Source organism: Archocentrus centrarchus, chromosome 9 (genome assembly GCF_007364275.1).
Source record: "Archocentrus centrarchus isolate MPI-CPG fArcCen1 chromosome 9, fArcCen1, whole genome shotgun sequence".
Classification (NCBI taxonomy): Eukaryota; Metazoa; Chordata; class Actinopteri; order Cichliformes; family Cichlidae; genus Archocentrus; species Archocentrus centrarchus.
In genome coordinates this window covers 7,879,436-7,895,138 of record NC_044354.1, presented here as the reverse complement: position 1 = coordinate 7,895,138, position 15,703 = coordinate 7,879,436, and the positions used below count along the sequence as shown (strand labels likewise).

The 15,703-nt window shown below is 38.3% G+C and overlaps 1 protein-coding gene across 3 annotated transcripts in view; it reads right to left on the bottom strand.

The window, feature by feature from the left end:
• The window catches only part of dmxl1 (Dmx like 1), a 65,295-nt gene that overhangs the window by 8,500 nt on the left and 41,092 nt on the right, over positions 1-15,703 (bottom strand). For 2 of the 3 annotated variants that reach the window (XM_030736957.1, XM_030736959.1), the window contains 13 exons: positions 15,587-15,663; positions 13,292-13,413; positions 11,328-11,585; positions 10,789-10,994; positions 10,362-10,510; positions 10,063-10,148; positions 9,727-9,928; positions 7,381-7,498; positions 6,946-7,008; positions 4,416-4,502; positions 3,031-3,149; positions 2,424-2,571; positions 268-328 (listed from right to left, as the gene is read on the bottom strand). In XM_030736957.1, coding sequence (XP_030592817.1) covers positions 268-328; positions 2,424-2,571; positions 3,031-3,149; positions 4,416-4,502; positions 6,946-7,008; positions 7,381-7,498; positions 9,727-9,928; positions 10,063-10,148; positions 10,362-10,510; positions 10,789-10,994; positions 11,328-11,585; positions 13,292-13,413; positions 15,587-15,663 — 1,696 coding nt within the window. The remainder of the gene's footprint in view (positions 1-267; positions 329-2,423; positions 2,572-3,030; positions 3,150-4,415; positions 4,503-6,945; positions 7,009-7,380; positions 7,499-9,726; positions 9,929-10,062; positions 10,149-10,361; positions 10,511-10,788; positions 10,995-11,327; positions 11,586-13,291; positions 13,414-15,586; positions 15,664-15,703) is intronic. The other variant, XM_030736958.1, reaches the window with a different exon arrangement.

The window sequence follows — 15,703 nt, the reverse complement described above, 5'->3', positions numbered from 1 at the left end:
CCTTTCAGCTGCACCACTAGTCTGCAGTTTGACTGGAAAAGTTTGTAGGAAGTGAGCTCACTCAGTCTTTTCTAAATCAACAGCAGCACTGGGACTAACAGAAAACAACTCTGCCAGTTTCTGAATATCAATATAAGAAAAAACTTTTTTGGTGATGTAATCACCCCCTGAAGGCCATTTTTCCCAACAGTAGATATATGATGTCTGCATACCACTTTTAAAAGGTGAAAAATTTTCTAATCTGACAGACATCGGAGTCATACTTACAGTACGGCAGTGTGGGATGGGAGGTCATTCTTCTCACATTGTTGATATTTCTCTTGATCATCTGGGAGAAGTAAAGTGAAGAGGAGGAGGAGGAGAACTTCAGTGAGAAAACAGAACTGTGTCACGCTAAAGAATAACCCCGTTCTTTAAAACAGGGTGAAGTGGAGAGAGATGCAGTCAAACAGTGTTTTAAAGCCCTTTTCTCACACAGACATTCACTGCTGGCTTCACATGCCTGTTAAAGTAATGATTTTTTTTTTTTTTTTTGGTTCCTTCTCGCTTGCCTCTCACACACCCACTTCATTCAGAAATGACACGATGTGGATTCTGATGATTAACAGATAAATGGATTCTGTTCATGCATATATCATGTCACCTTTAATCATGATCATTAAAAGCAATAGTGATGCTTTCTCCTGTTTCCAGTCAATCCACTGACAAACGATAATTTTCTCATTAAATTCTTATTTTTAGTTTATAGCCCCATAGCAGATGTCAAGTTGTTCTGACTTAATGTTTTTTAATGCTGTAGGTTAGGCATTTTTATGGATATTCATGATTTTGTTTATGCAGTCGGTGGGTAAATTAAAAACTTATGCCACTTTGCTTCCCTCCCGATTGACTGCCCTCTGTGTTTGGGGTCAGGGTGTAGGTTGCAGGGCTCTTAGGGACAGCCTGGCATGGCCTCAGCATTTGTTAAAGGAGATCTCTTATACTCATTTGTAACTCCATAATCATTCTTGCACTCTAGTGTTAGCAGGTACGTTAGCACAGCGACAGTACGCTAGGGCTGCACCATATCACACCATCCATATCGGGTATACATTTTACATGATTAAAAAAAAAGTGATATCAGTGATATAATGGTGCCATACATATTACATTCCCTAGCGCTCACCCGGAGCTAATACGGTTGCTTCCGTTTCTAAAAAAACAAAACAAAATGTTGCCAAATGCGGTGCCCAAAACCACTGAATGACATGACATTGACTACATCCTTCATTTATGCAAAGACTGAGGACATAGTTCAAATCAGTCAACAGAGGCCATCCTTGTATTTACTGTCTTTCATAACATAATTTATTACCCAACTGATACACGTATAAGTGCTCTTAAAGCAATTTGTTAGCTAATAATAAACCCTGCTTACAAGTTACAGAGTAAATACATGTTCTATCATCATAATACGGGGAGAAAAACCCACTGAGCATCAGTACATCAAAGTGAATATATGCAGCGTGGCTGTTGGCCGAGACAGGCTGACATTAAGAGCAATGCATTTTCTGTGGAGGATTTCATTTATCACTCATCTCGAAATGTATTCCACTCCAACGTTGAACAAACTGGTTGGTTAAATAATTACGATGCAAAGTGGCTCTTGCTGTCCAGTCTGCATATCAGGAGCAGCAAGTTAACTGGCTGAAATAACAAACATGACTCACATCTACTTGACTCAAAGACACCACCAGAACCAAATTATCTCCCTCTGCGCTGCCAGTGCCAAGCTTCTCTGCTTGGTTTTTTTAAATTAAAAAAAAAAAAAAAAGAAAAAAAAAAAAATCAATTTTCCACAAAAATGGCAGAAACAGCAGTTTGGTTCCAGCATCTCACAGCACCACCTCAGCTGCTATGCAAGTCAACGAGGGGAGCTAATGTTAGCAGCCGCAATGCTTTTGGCAAAATAGACACAGACAAAAAGGAATTATTTATTTAAGCTAGGCTTTGAGGATTTTCGCTTTGAATACAGAAAGTGAAGACAACAATAATTAATTCCACAAAAGCAGCAGGGAATCTTATAAACCCATTATCACTGTGTAGTGAATGAAAACTCTTGGCGTCACACTGTGAAAAACTGTGCTTGATATTACATCTGATCATTTCCAAGCATCAAAACAACAGAAATCTATTTGTTTAGATAATCCAGCGAATGTTCAGCCAACTTTAATTTAACAATTATTTTATCACGTTTTGGTGAAATGCAAATGCTAAAAGAAGCACTTTTAAACAATAACACACTTTTGAAAAATGATCCTGCATTATACAACAAAAGTGATAATGATGTAATTTATATGGAAATAGAAACAAAACAAACAAACAAAACAAGAACAGCAGAAAACTCAGCTGTGTTCTCATACAAATCCAGGATCAGAGCTTACCACGGCAGCACCCCTGCCCGTCTGCATGCCTCCTAGCCATGGTACGTTGATGGGAGTGCCAGGATTACTGTGGGTGTATGGTGTGGTGCCATGGAGGGCGGCAAAGTCATCGCGTGTATGGACAACCAGGAAGTCATCACCACCCACACTTAATAAATAAATAAATGAAGAGAGACCTTTTGGCTTATAGAGCTCTGCTGTCAAATGCTTTACTTGTACAATATGTGACACATTGGAATGGAAACTTATTATGGCTGTAGGTCACCCATCATTGAGCTGATACTTTATTTTTTTCTTTTACAAATTTTGAAAATTTGTAAAAAAAAAAATAACGTGAAAAATTGAAAATATGTCTGCAACATTCTGTAGAGTTTTGCCCAATGAATACTCATGGCAAATTTCAGAAGAATAAGACAATAAATAAGGAACGAGTAGCGATTGATGTTAAATATCAATGTACAGTATTTCTTGTATACCACCTACAATCACTTTATCCCACGCCAACGTTCAATTTAGCTCTATTTGCATGAAGGTGAAAAGTTGATGCCACTCTGGATGAACTCACCGCTGTTGGTCTATATGTAAAACACGCAGACTGCCGTCTTACCCTTTGGCTTCAGCCTCATCATCATCGATCCATGTCAAGATCTGAGTGGCCAAGATGGATGACACATCAAGCTCCTGAATGTCATGTGTGGAGGCCATGACTAAACAATTACGATTGGCCTGGGAGAAACAGAGAGAGAAGTGAAGAGAAGAGAAGTGAAGAAATGGAGAGGTGGAGGACAGAGAGGATAGGCGTATAGGAAACAGGCTGAGTCCTAATGTATGTGCTAAATTTGAAATGCAGATCACCAACACTAATTTACCACAGAATAAAAAGTGGTTGCAAAACCACCTTTTCCTGTTTAATTAAGACCTGAGTCAAACTCTCCTCTGATTATTTTTTTAGAAGAAGCCAGAACTACTGGATAAATAGCCACACACAACTAAGACTAACAGTGTGAACAGAGATGGATCCTGAGAAGATTTAACAACCACCAAGTTTGAACTGCTGAATCAAAACATCCATCCGCTTATCCTGTTCAGGGTTGCCCGTGGGGGGTGGAGGGCAGGAGCCTATCCCAGCTGACACAGGGCGAGGGCAGGGTACACCCCTGCACAGGTCGCCAGCCTGTTGCAGGGCCAATACAGACAGACAGACAACCATTCACACTCACATTCACACCTATGGGCAATTTAGAATGACCAATTAACCTAACCCCATTAACTGCATGTCTTTGGACTGTGGGAGGAAACTGGAGTGCCCAGAGGAAACCCACACAAACACGGGGAAAACATGCAAACTCCACACAGCGAGAGGTCCAGGCAAAGGTGGACTCGAACCCAGACCTTCTAGATGTCATTCTAGCTGTGAGGCAGCGGTGCTAACCACCTCGTCACCGTGCTAAAGATGTAAATTATGTTGTGCCATAGGTAACTTCTAAAAAGGTATATTCTGTGACACATGAACAAGTCACATCAGCTGGGCTAGTAGTGCCATGAGTAAAAGTATTGATTACAGAAACTTTGAAATATTCTCAAGGAAAATGTCTGAAGGAAGGTTCATCTTGGGATGTTTATCACATTAAATTGCTAACTCCCACAGAAGGTTACACCGCACTCGACGAGCTGAATAAACCTAACAGTTTATTTAAGGTGTTAACATTTTTTAACAGTACTCCAAAAGATAAAAGTATACTTTGAATATCTGTGCACTGAGGAAACTTGGTTAACAATTTAGTTAACATCCTTCCAAAAAAATGAAAAACCAAAACCTTCAAAAAGAGTGATTACTAAATTAATCTTAATTTTCTTATATTAAATGTTTAAATAAAATGATGAGTACTGGCTGCATGGACTAACAATGGGTGGAGTCATTAGGTAGAAATACACTTTAATTCTCATAGTACACTACATTGTTCAGTGACATCTGTGTAAGTGGGTTTTTACCTTGTTGATGGCAAAGGCTGTGATGATGTCAGATTCCTTGTGGATGATGCGTGCTTTTCCTCCAGGGCAGCTCAGATCTGACTCAGTCTGCAGACAGCAGAAAACACAGACACAAAACACACAAATCACCACCATGGAGATTCAATCTCTATAACTGAAACATTTCCTGCAGAAAAATAACCTCCATAATTTCAGTTACATTTCCCTTCATGCTACAGAACCAATGACCCGACAAGATTTATGATAAGGGCTGACAAGTGAAGTATCAAATTATTTGCTGCAGAAAATGCTCATAAATCTAGGTAAGCTTACTCACTGTTCTCTGCTATGTAATTTGTGTTCTTCATGTTTATGTATTTGTTTGTTTTGCCTTTAGGGTTAGGAAATAACATGTTAGGTTCATCAGGCCACACTGTTAAATACAGCAGCCAGCATAACTGGGTTACTGTCAGTAGACAGCATGAGAACAAAAACCCTTAAGCAGTACGCACAAGTACACACAGTACAACTGTGATCCTGTGGAATATTGTATAGAAACATTACATTTTATGCCAAAGACAAGCATCCTTTAAACATGCGATTGAATTAATGTCTTTGCTGCACTCGTTCGAGAGGAAAAGACCATGTCATTTTCTGTCAGACGGAATAAAGTTAAACTTGACTTGCAGAAATCTAAATATGGCGATTTGCCATTTTTGCCGAGCACATAATCCCTGTAGGATGCAGATTCACAGCGACAGTGTTGGGCACATTAATCAGAAGCTATTCAGCTTCATAGCTTGTCCTCTGAGACTGGGTTAATTAACACTGAGCCAAATGGAGTAGCTATAATGTGGTCGCTTGCACAGTGAGAGCAAGACGATTAGAAAACCTCTATGAAGCATCAATGTACAGTGCAATTTAAAATTTATGGTGCACATTCATATGAATATTTAGACAGTTAAATGCAAGATTAATATCAAACTCTGAGCATTCACGGTACATTGCACTAAATATACATGTACTATAATTTGGTCCTGATCACAGTTTTAAAATTTAAGATGAAATGTGACAGGCCACATTTACTTCTCTGCTGTAGATGACTAATTCAAGACACGTAACGTGCATATCTGCATTCAACGTTACAGTGTGTCCCCTGTAAATTATAGTATAGTGTTGTTTCATATGGTACATATATTTCAGACCAAGTCACATGTATAATGGCTCAGCCACACTAGGCTAAAAAAGGACGGCAACCTCCTTGCGACTAGAAACAATCTAATGTTTTTTGCTGTTGGTGACCGATTTCAAGAAGTTGTGGTGACCCAGAGGTTAAAAGCGTGCAACCCCTCAACCTCTAGGTGACCATTTTTGATTGCAAGGTGATTGCACAAGTCACCTGATGTGAGGCAAAGTGTCTCCAAAAAATTGTACCCCGACTTGAAGCGACTGCAGTCACTCTCAGACAGACTGGCAAACATTTGCAAGTAACTGCCATCTAATTTCTAAACGCAGACAGAGTCTCAATGCATTGCATTCAATCAGGGTAAGTCTGCGCCAATGAGCACAACTTGTTTGTGATGTGTCTTTTTGCAACTCCTGTTGCAAAAAGAGGTTGCAGAGTGCCAATGCCATTTTGCAGTTAAATTGCTATTGTTGTAGCAACTGTGTCAATATCTGTGGAGGAATTTCTGAATTTTAAATCTGAGGTTTTGGCTGAACTCTAAGTACTTTCTGTGTATGAAATTTAAAACTGATAGCAACAGATTTGTGATTTTGCCAATTAATTGATGTATTATCACAAATAGATTGCATGCAATTGTCAAATTGACCCCACAAACTGATAGCATCTTATTGCTGTTTTTAAATCCCATTTTTTTTGCCATTTATGGTTCCCATCTTTGAAACATTAATTTCAAAGGCAATGAGATTGCAAGTTTATAGTTTTGATTCCGCCAAATTCTCCAGCCACTGTTGTGTGACTGTAGCATAAAGAGGGCAAACCAGTTTACCAACTGGTCAAATCAAAAGTACCGGTATGCAATACACATCTCAGTAAACATGCAACAAAAAACCACTTTGTACTGCGAAGCTTTAACTTCAGAATTTACAGTTCTCTCGTATGAGAAGGACATGATCTAAGACTGATATTCTAGTCCCTCATAAAATGTAAAACTGTGTGACCAATTAACCAGCTTTGAAAGTGACTTTCCTTTTACAAAAGGAGAAGAAAAAGGGACCAAATTAATTTGGGAGGATTTTTTGAAGCCCACTTGTCAAAAATCAGCCCAACATTAGAGATGAATGTTATGCTTCATCTCACATAAAAAGCACGTTATACATCGAAGGCATTTAATCATCAGGAGTCTCTCAGTATCTATCACTGTCGACGCCTGTGCCAATCTAAGGGGAGTAGAATACTGCATTCAAACATTTGCTGACAACTTTGACAGTTTTCAATTTGGTAAATATTGCAACAGATACTGAGATTTGATCGCCAACCCATCCCACGGCAACACCATAAGCAATAATTCATCAGAAGCAGCAATACCTGATTGTTTCCTGTCTCGTCCATCCCTGAACATTTCATATTCTCAGTCTGGTCCTCAACCGACTTTAATGATTGGGGGAGCAGCACAGGGTAGATGCGCGCACACACACAAAACACACACAACATACAAGAACCACCAATGGCAAACCATGCAGACACACACAGAGACTCAATTATTGTGCTGTTAATCAAAAAAAGGTGGAATTATTTGAATGAAAAAATAATGCAACTTCAGGAAGTAATAAAAAATATGGTTGGCATGCAGAACTAAAACAGTACAGCAAGGATGTAAAAGCAACAATGATGCAGTTTAGCCTTGGGTTGAATACAGGTGCATTTTGTTATAATAATGAAATAGTTAATGTGTTATTCAGTGATTGTTATTACAATGTGTCAGCAGTGCAATCATGCAGCAGGAGGAAATTATGTCAATACCTGATGTGTGCCCAGTTTCTTGGTAAAGATATTTCTGATAAAAGTCTCCTGCACTTCTTCCTGCTTGACCAAAAAGTGCCATAAACGTTTGACTGGCAGCGCTGAATGGTGGCTGGTCCTGAAAGGAACATTAAGAGTAATTTAACCACTGAGACAGCAGCTCACTGGATCACAATGAAATTTTTTAAACGTATGAGTTAAACTACACGTGATGATTTGAAAACATTAGATAACTATAGTTTAAAACAGTGGTTCCCAAAGTCAAGAGTGCTGCGGCCTGCTGTGCATGCTCACCACTATTATTTGCATTATATCTGGAACCATTAGCTCAATATATAAGACAAAATATAGAAATAAAGGGCATCAACATCCATGGGAGAGAGCATAAATTAGCCTGCTATGCAGATGATATTTTAGTCTTTTTGGGTCAACCAACAAGCTCTCTACCTACATTAATGCTATTGTTTGAATATTTTGGCCACTTATCAGGATATAAATTTAATATAAGTAAAACACAGCTGCTTGAATACAACTACAATACAACAAGTTTTGAAATAATTAAACAAAAATACGCATTAGAAACACAGGATTTCTACCGCTACCTACAGATGAGACACTTTGTCAGTGAAAAAATAAAAAAGATATCAGAATCAAGCAAACAGCTGCTGGATCTTTTTAAAAGAGCATATAATTCAAACAAAGACAGAGGTATTATTTCAGGTTTATATAAAGGGCTTAGGAACATGAAAACACATTCGACCATCTATATAAAAACAAAATGGGAAATAGAGGGAGAATTAAATATAACGGAGGAAGAATGGATAACAATCTGGGCATACCAATGGAAATGCAGCAGCTCACTAAGTTGGAGGGAGTTTGGCTGGAAAAGCCTGATTAGATACTTTATCACACCTTACCAGCAATCTCAGTACAAAGGTAACTCTCTAGCTTCTTGGAGAAATTGTGGAAGCATGAATGCTAATCATTATCACATATTTTGGGATTGTCAGACAATTAAAATGTACTGGAAGGGAATACATAATGCAATACAAGACATTTTAGGTAGTCATCTGCCGTTGGACAGTAAAGTTCTTTTCTTTGGACTGGTTCCCGAAGAATGGCCGAAAAGAGACAAATATCTGTTTAATATCCTACTAGTGGCTGGTAAAAAGGCTATTACCAAAAAATGGCTCACTCAGGAAAGCCCAACATTGAATATGTGGATGGACATATACAGGATGGAGAGAATAACTGCAGAAGTAAATCATAAGACAGATCTATTTGATTCACGATGGGAGAAATGGACAGACTATATAATATCACGCAGGCCGGATACTACTTTGGTTAACTTTATTTAATGCATGATTCACAAAAACAACCACCCCCTCTCCTCAAGTGTTCATGTTCTTGATAGTTCATTGTACTATTACCTTTTTTGTAGTTATGTGTTTTTTTTTTTATTTTAATTCTATCATTACTTTCCCTCAAAAAAATGGGACATTCAGACAGATGCATGGCAATATGGTTGGAAATAGATGTATATTAATTTTCTGGATGCTGAATGTCAATAAAAATACAATTAAAAAAAAAAAAAAAAAAAAAAAAAAAGAGTGCTGCGGCCCACTTAAAAACCAGAAAATCCCCACCTTTAATTTTTTCATTTTGCATTTTCCACAAACCAAATTAAACCATGCATTTCTTTCTACCTTTATTTTCTGTTTCAGTATGCAAATGAGGCGACAGTCATTTAAAGGAGGTCATGGGGTAAACTTTCCAACTACTGGTTATTCAACATCAAAGTGCAGCGAGTTTGACTAAAAATGCTTGCTGATGACCAGGAGATCACAAGAGAAGATGCCTAAAATCCAGTCAGTACATCGCAAGTGAAGGTTTAGTTATTAGAGCGGTCAATGGATTATCCCCACCATGCGGGATGTGTAAATCAACCATGCAGGGACAGTTAGGCACTCGCCTTGTAAGCGACCGGCAGAAGCAGGGAATTTATTTTGCTGCTGTGTTTACTCTGCTGTAGAATCTTGAGATTTACCCTATGATTATACTCTGAATGACAGACACCTCATTTGCATACTTAAAACAAATAAAAGAAAAAAAAGAAAATACAGACAAACAGGTTTGGGGAAATAAACATGGGGAAAATGCAAAACAAAAATTATATATGAATAAATACAGGAATAAAAAGTGATTAAGTAATACGGTAAGGTGGTGAACAGCTCTGTCGATATAAAACCACAAACTTTTAGGACCTCAGTGAATATACACAGGTACATCAATAAATGAACACACAAAAAAAAACAAAACAAGAAAGCTGAAAAATGATACCAATACCTGAAAGGGGTATTGGATGGTTCAAACAGGGCTTTGTGTCTGAGCAGGGCGGGGCCAGGTGTGGCGGTTTCTTCGTGAAGGTGGGTAGAAATGTATTTGGAAGGGGGGCCTCCAAAGATCTCCAGCCTTTTCTGCAGCACTTGCTCCCATCGCTGCAGCGTCTTCAGCACAGCGTGACATAGAGGAGAGGCCACAGGCAGATCTGCAGTAAAAAAGCAGCACACACATGAATAAGAAGACAATAAGACTAGCTGAGACAAGCATTAAAAAATAGGGCAGTGCTTATTTACATCCTGGATGTACATCAGAGGGAGTGTGGTGTATTTTAGTCTTTACCTAACAAATCATATCCTGCCATTGGGTAGAAGGCCTTGAGGTTGGCCAACACCAGCTGAACCATGGCCAACCGCATCAAACACCAACTTAAAGGAGAAGAAACCATCACAATCAGATCACAGTTCTCAACAGAAATAGCGCCTTCCAGAAACTACATTTAGGTTTATTCAGACTGAGAGTGACGGTAGTATGCATAAATAAGTCAAACAGCTGTAAACAGATTCAGGTTGAATCTTGGCAGCTTTACTTCACTCAAAGACGAGTCACTGACTGGAGGAAACTCAGTACTGTGCCATTACCTGTATGAATTGTGGTTTGAATGCTCCCTGTGCGGTGAGTTGGGATCAAACACATCTTCATATTCATCGTCGTCCTCATCTTCATCTTGGCTGCCCTGGCTCTCCTCAGAGTCATAATCAATTCTGTTTTCTGACGGTGGTAGCGAAGGCTGAAATGCAAGAGACCAGAGCAACAGCAGAAAGAGACTCATTTGGATCAACAAGAACACCTTAAGAGAACAGAACAGAAAATTGTTTTGTAAATAAATTGGATTATAGTGGATTTTAAATTAAAGTTATACTATAAAATCATTCTACCATACATGAACCCGGATGATGGAACAATCTCTCAGCAAAAATCCATCTATTTTAATTTAAACTCAAATGAGAGCAAGTATGAAGGGTTTTAAAACCATTTTTCAATTATTGTTACTGAGATTTGGATTACCTTTGCTATGAAGTAATCCCAAATGCTGAGCTCTGGAGGGACAAACTGTTCTTTAAAGATAGAAGGAGCTTCCTGTTCCATAACAGGGACATGATGCTTGGGACTCAATGGTCCCTCCCTCTCCATCCCAGACTCTTCCTTGGATCCGCTACGTGATGAGAGAAGCCTGAATCGTCTGGACTTCCTGTCCGAGCCACTCGGTGAGGCTGGAGTGTTCATAGAGTTAAGAGCGTGTTAAGTTGCTTTTTCAGCTGCCATTAGAACCTACCTACTTGTGCCTTTTGTTCATAAAAAGAAAAAATAGTTTTAAATGCCTAGATTTTGTCAACAAACAGTTATAGTTGCATTATAAACAAGTCTACCAAACAGAGTAGCACAGAGAGAGCATGAGGCAAACAACTCCTACACTAACAGGTTTCACTAAGACCTCCAGACAGGAAACCGATTAATGTAGCAGGAGTAATGTGATTTAGTTACAAGGTCACTTTCAGAAAAACACACCACAATCACAAAGAAAACAGATACTCCAAATCAGTCACCTGGTGGGGGTGTCCTTGTCGGACTGCTGGGTTTCTCTAAGACGGGGATCCGAGCGCCTCCTCCGAACACTGTCACCCAAAGCTTGCTGTTGAGTGGGTGGGCCACGATGCGAAACAGCTCATTGCAGGAGTGAGTGGCCATGCCGTGAACAAACAGACTGAGGAAGACAGCAGTCAGGATCTCACACAGCAGCACAGCTAAGCCTGGCTGGCTTTCCTCACCTGCTGAGCTCAACAGACGAATCAGAGAGGCAATACCTGGAGAGAGGAATGCGTAAAGGGGAGCAGGAAAGAAAGAAGACATTTAGACAGCACAATTTGAATATGCACTTAGTCTAATTTTACCAAATTTTTTTTTTCTGGAAAGTATCCTTATTTAAAAACAAACAAAAACACATTTAAAACATTAAAGTTTTAATTGAGTCTGTGACATCATATACATTATATGGACAAAAGTATTGCGTAACACCTCGTAATCTTTGAATTCAGGTTGTTAGTTTCATTACCACAGGTATAATAAATCAAGCACCCAGCCATGCAGCCTGGCTTTACAAAGGCACAAACATGATGCCACTGATGAAATTTCCATAAAATTTCTTCCCTCCCAGATATTACAGGATAAAAAGTAAGTTGTATTATTGCAATGTGGAAGTGTTTAGGAACCACAGCAACTCAGCCACAAAGCGGCAGACCACGTAAAGTTACAGAGCGGGGCTGCTGAGTGCTGAGGTGCATAATGTGTAAAAGTCGCCAACTCTCTGCTGGCTGAACTCTCCTCTAGCATTAACATCAGCACAAAAACTATGAGCCAGGAGCTTCATGGCATGGGTTTCCAGCTCCTAGTACTTTTGTTCCTAGTCGTGTATTTTCCTTATTGGCACTACATCTTAAGAAAAAAAAAAAAAAAAAAATTAATTGATTCTAGTGGTTTAATTCACAATGTTTACATCTTGTTGATCAATTTAACCATTACAAACATATTACAATGGAGCACAGTACACTGAGCTCTTTTAAACAAGAAGCACATTGATTTCTTTAAGTCCTCTCATGACATATGGAAATCAATGTGCTATAAATACTGCCTTTCATATGAATGGGTAAGTGTGTCCAAACCTTTGACTGGTACTGTATATCTTCTTATGGAGACTATGAGAAGACATAAGGTAATATTTTGTTGCAAGTATTTCAGAATCAGAATCAGATTTATTTTGGCCAAGTACGTTTACACACACAAGGAATTTGGTTCCGGTTGATGGTGTCTATTTATGATGTGTGGTATGTATACTCATTATTAATAGTTTCTAATTAAGAATCAAAAGAGAAGTTGTTTTTAAAAAAGTTCTCTTATTAATTCAGAAATTTATGCAGTAATGCCCACAAAAATCCCATCAGATCCTCTATTCTGCATGGAATACCTGTGGTATTAGGTATGATGTTTATGCAATGCATCATTCTTGAGTTTTCAGGCTCACGGTCAGTTTTCCATTGTTAGTTAATGAATTTGCACAGATTTTCAGTAACACATTTGTCTTTGCAAACTACTTATCAAATTTAAATTTGAATTTGTTGACTTAAAATGAGTTTTTTAAACAATAAAATAAAAATCAGTCTTTCCTCATTTAAAAGCAAATTAATTCGGGAAAGTGCTCAAACATCTAATTAGATCATCTGTATTTTCTACCTGTTATGGAGTTAGCCAACACAAATTCTTCAAACGCATGAAAACAACTGTGTGTAACATATGCCATGTTGGTGGGATATAAAAATGAAACTGCACTTTGATGCTAAGATTTTAATAAGTTACAACACAAAATACAAAAAGGGCTTATTGCTGAATGTCCCAAACAGGAAAGGTGAGTTGGTAAGTATTTAAGTGCACCAGCACACTTATTTGTTCTACTTTTTCTTATTTGCTGGAAAAAAACTTCTTTTTGAAAAGAAAATGTTTGTTTTGATTGATTTACCTGGCCACTGTGTGGGAGAAGTGTTGGGCTGAACAGACTCATCCATGCTGACAGTTTTGAGAGGCTGCTTCTGAGAGAGCAAAACACTCTGATACACAGTCCCTGTGAAATGGTTCACATGGCTGCGGGAGAAACAGACAAGAAATCGACCCCGCAATGAGGGCGCAAAGCAAAACATTTATATTAAACATGAAAAGCGGTACAGAAAAGTGAAAAAATAGGGTAGGTGGTATAAATATATAATGCTAAAATGTTTTACTTTGTTCTCAATTCTAGGATGTTGTTTCTAACAGACACCACTTTCGAGCTCTGTTCTGTCAGGACATAAAATACTAATGGGCTGCATCTCAGGTTAGCTGCCTATCTATGCTGTTTGGTGATAGAGAAGAAATGCTACATAATAAAGAATACCTCAGTGCTGGAGCTTACATCAAGTGGCTTTCGAACACACAAAAATCCTTGGACAGTTAAAGAGGAAATCTTTACAGAGAATATGGAATGCTCAAGTCACCTGGGAGTCTATTAAGTTAGTAACATTCAATAAGTCCCCTTTTAAGACCCAACCAAAAAACCCCAATTGCTTCCGCATCAAACAGAATTCAAAAGTCAAAGGGAACGTCATTCAGAAGGAGCAGCAGTCACTACTCTGAAGGCATTTCACACAACAAATTTTATCCATAAAGCCACACACTGCAACAATGCGGGAATTGTAACTTCATGTATGTTTACGCTTCATTTTAACTCTTTATTTCTTAACCAAATTAGACAAAATAAAACCACGGGGGGGGGATGGGGATAAAAACCCTGTCAAACCTCGCAATACTCAACCTCTGCAACCTACATCCTCAAAATACCTTTTGAAAAATTCACACACTTGCTCAGATGCTCAAGAGGAAAAAGAAATTTCATCAAACCTATGCAGCGACACAACTGGAGATTTTTATATCATAATTACCACAATAAAGATAGTATTAAATTAAAAATAGCCTTGCAAATGTAGTTATACTATTTAGCTGCAAACAGCATGGGACAGATAGCTGTGTGTGTGTGTGTGTGTGTTTAAAGTATTTAGTGAAAAAGATGCCAAACCATGTGCTCATTTAATCACATCGCTTAGAGTCGTGTTAAGTTTGAAACAGCGAGGACAGACAGCTCGCTCTGAAAGAATAATGAAAGTTTTCTCACAGTTTAAAAAGAAATGAACGCTCATTCTTTTTGACACGACACACAGATTCCCTGCCTGCAGTCACAGCACTGTGGTTAAGATCACAGTCTGGTGAAGCACTAGTTAATAAAATTCTGTACAGTATTAAAAAAAAAAAAAAAACTGGCAGGAACTCACATGGCAACACAGCTGTAAGCCAAATGGGTCAGAAAAAAAAAAAAAAAAAAAAATCCAACACACATTTATCCATCCATCCATTCATTCCAAGCCTAAATCCTTCTGGGTTGTTGTCAGAGTGATTGGGAGTTATGGTAGATAAGAGTCTTGAATAAACAATGTTCCTCCCATCTGTCAAAACCAAAAATCTAATTAAGTATTTACAATAAGAATGACAAACAGCAGCCTTGGAGCTTTTATAATTCATTCTCAACACGATCAGAACAGACAAGTAACTGTCATACTTCTGGGTGGTAAACGTCTAACAACAACAACAAAAAAAAAAAAAAAAAATTGCAAATCCAGAAAGAAGAATATGATTAAATGATCTTGGAAAGCATTTTCTACTTGGGTATTAAGTGTGTAGTGTTTGACTTAAACTGTATGACTGCATTACACTCTCATTATAAATATGCTTGGTTACCAGTAGTCAGGTCCTGTCCCCATTATTTCTTGTTATTCTGCTCCAATAAGCCTAAAATCCCTCTTAACACATACACACAGAGAACCAGAGGACACAAATTTACATTATTTTTGGGAACATTTTGGCTTTAATAGTACAGCCAGGAAGTACTTATGACAGATTAATAATTTGTCTTCACAGTCAAGGTGAATGTGATGGAAAGTGAAAAAGTTGCGGTTAACATTGCTTGAAGACATATAGAATTAAAGACTTGCTGAGAGATGCGGCCCAGTGGATACCCACAATGAGCTCCAACCCTTTTGAGTCAGGTTACGTAAGAGTTTTTCCCAAATTGCCCTGGTGCATTTTAGTTTAGTATAAAGCTACTCATGTTGCCTTGGTGAACAGTGTTTGTAACATGACAGCTCAGGGAATTAAAAAAAAAACCTCAAAAATACTGGGTGTATTTAGCAAATGCTTAAGGGAAAAAAATAGTTCTTGCAACACTTACCTGTATGTGTGTCCATCACACAAACACTGATAGATACTGGCAGACAAGGAGGCTGCAAGTGTGTGCATCACATAGATCTGAAATAAGAAATGAAAAAAACACAAATTAGCTTGAGGG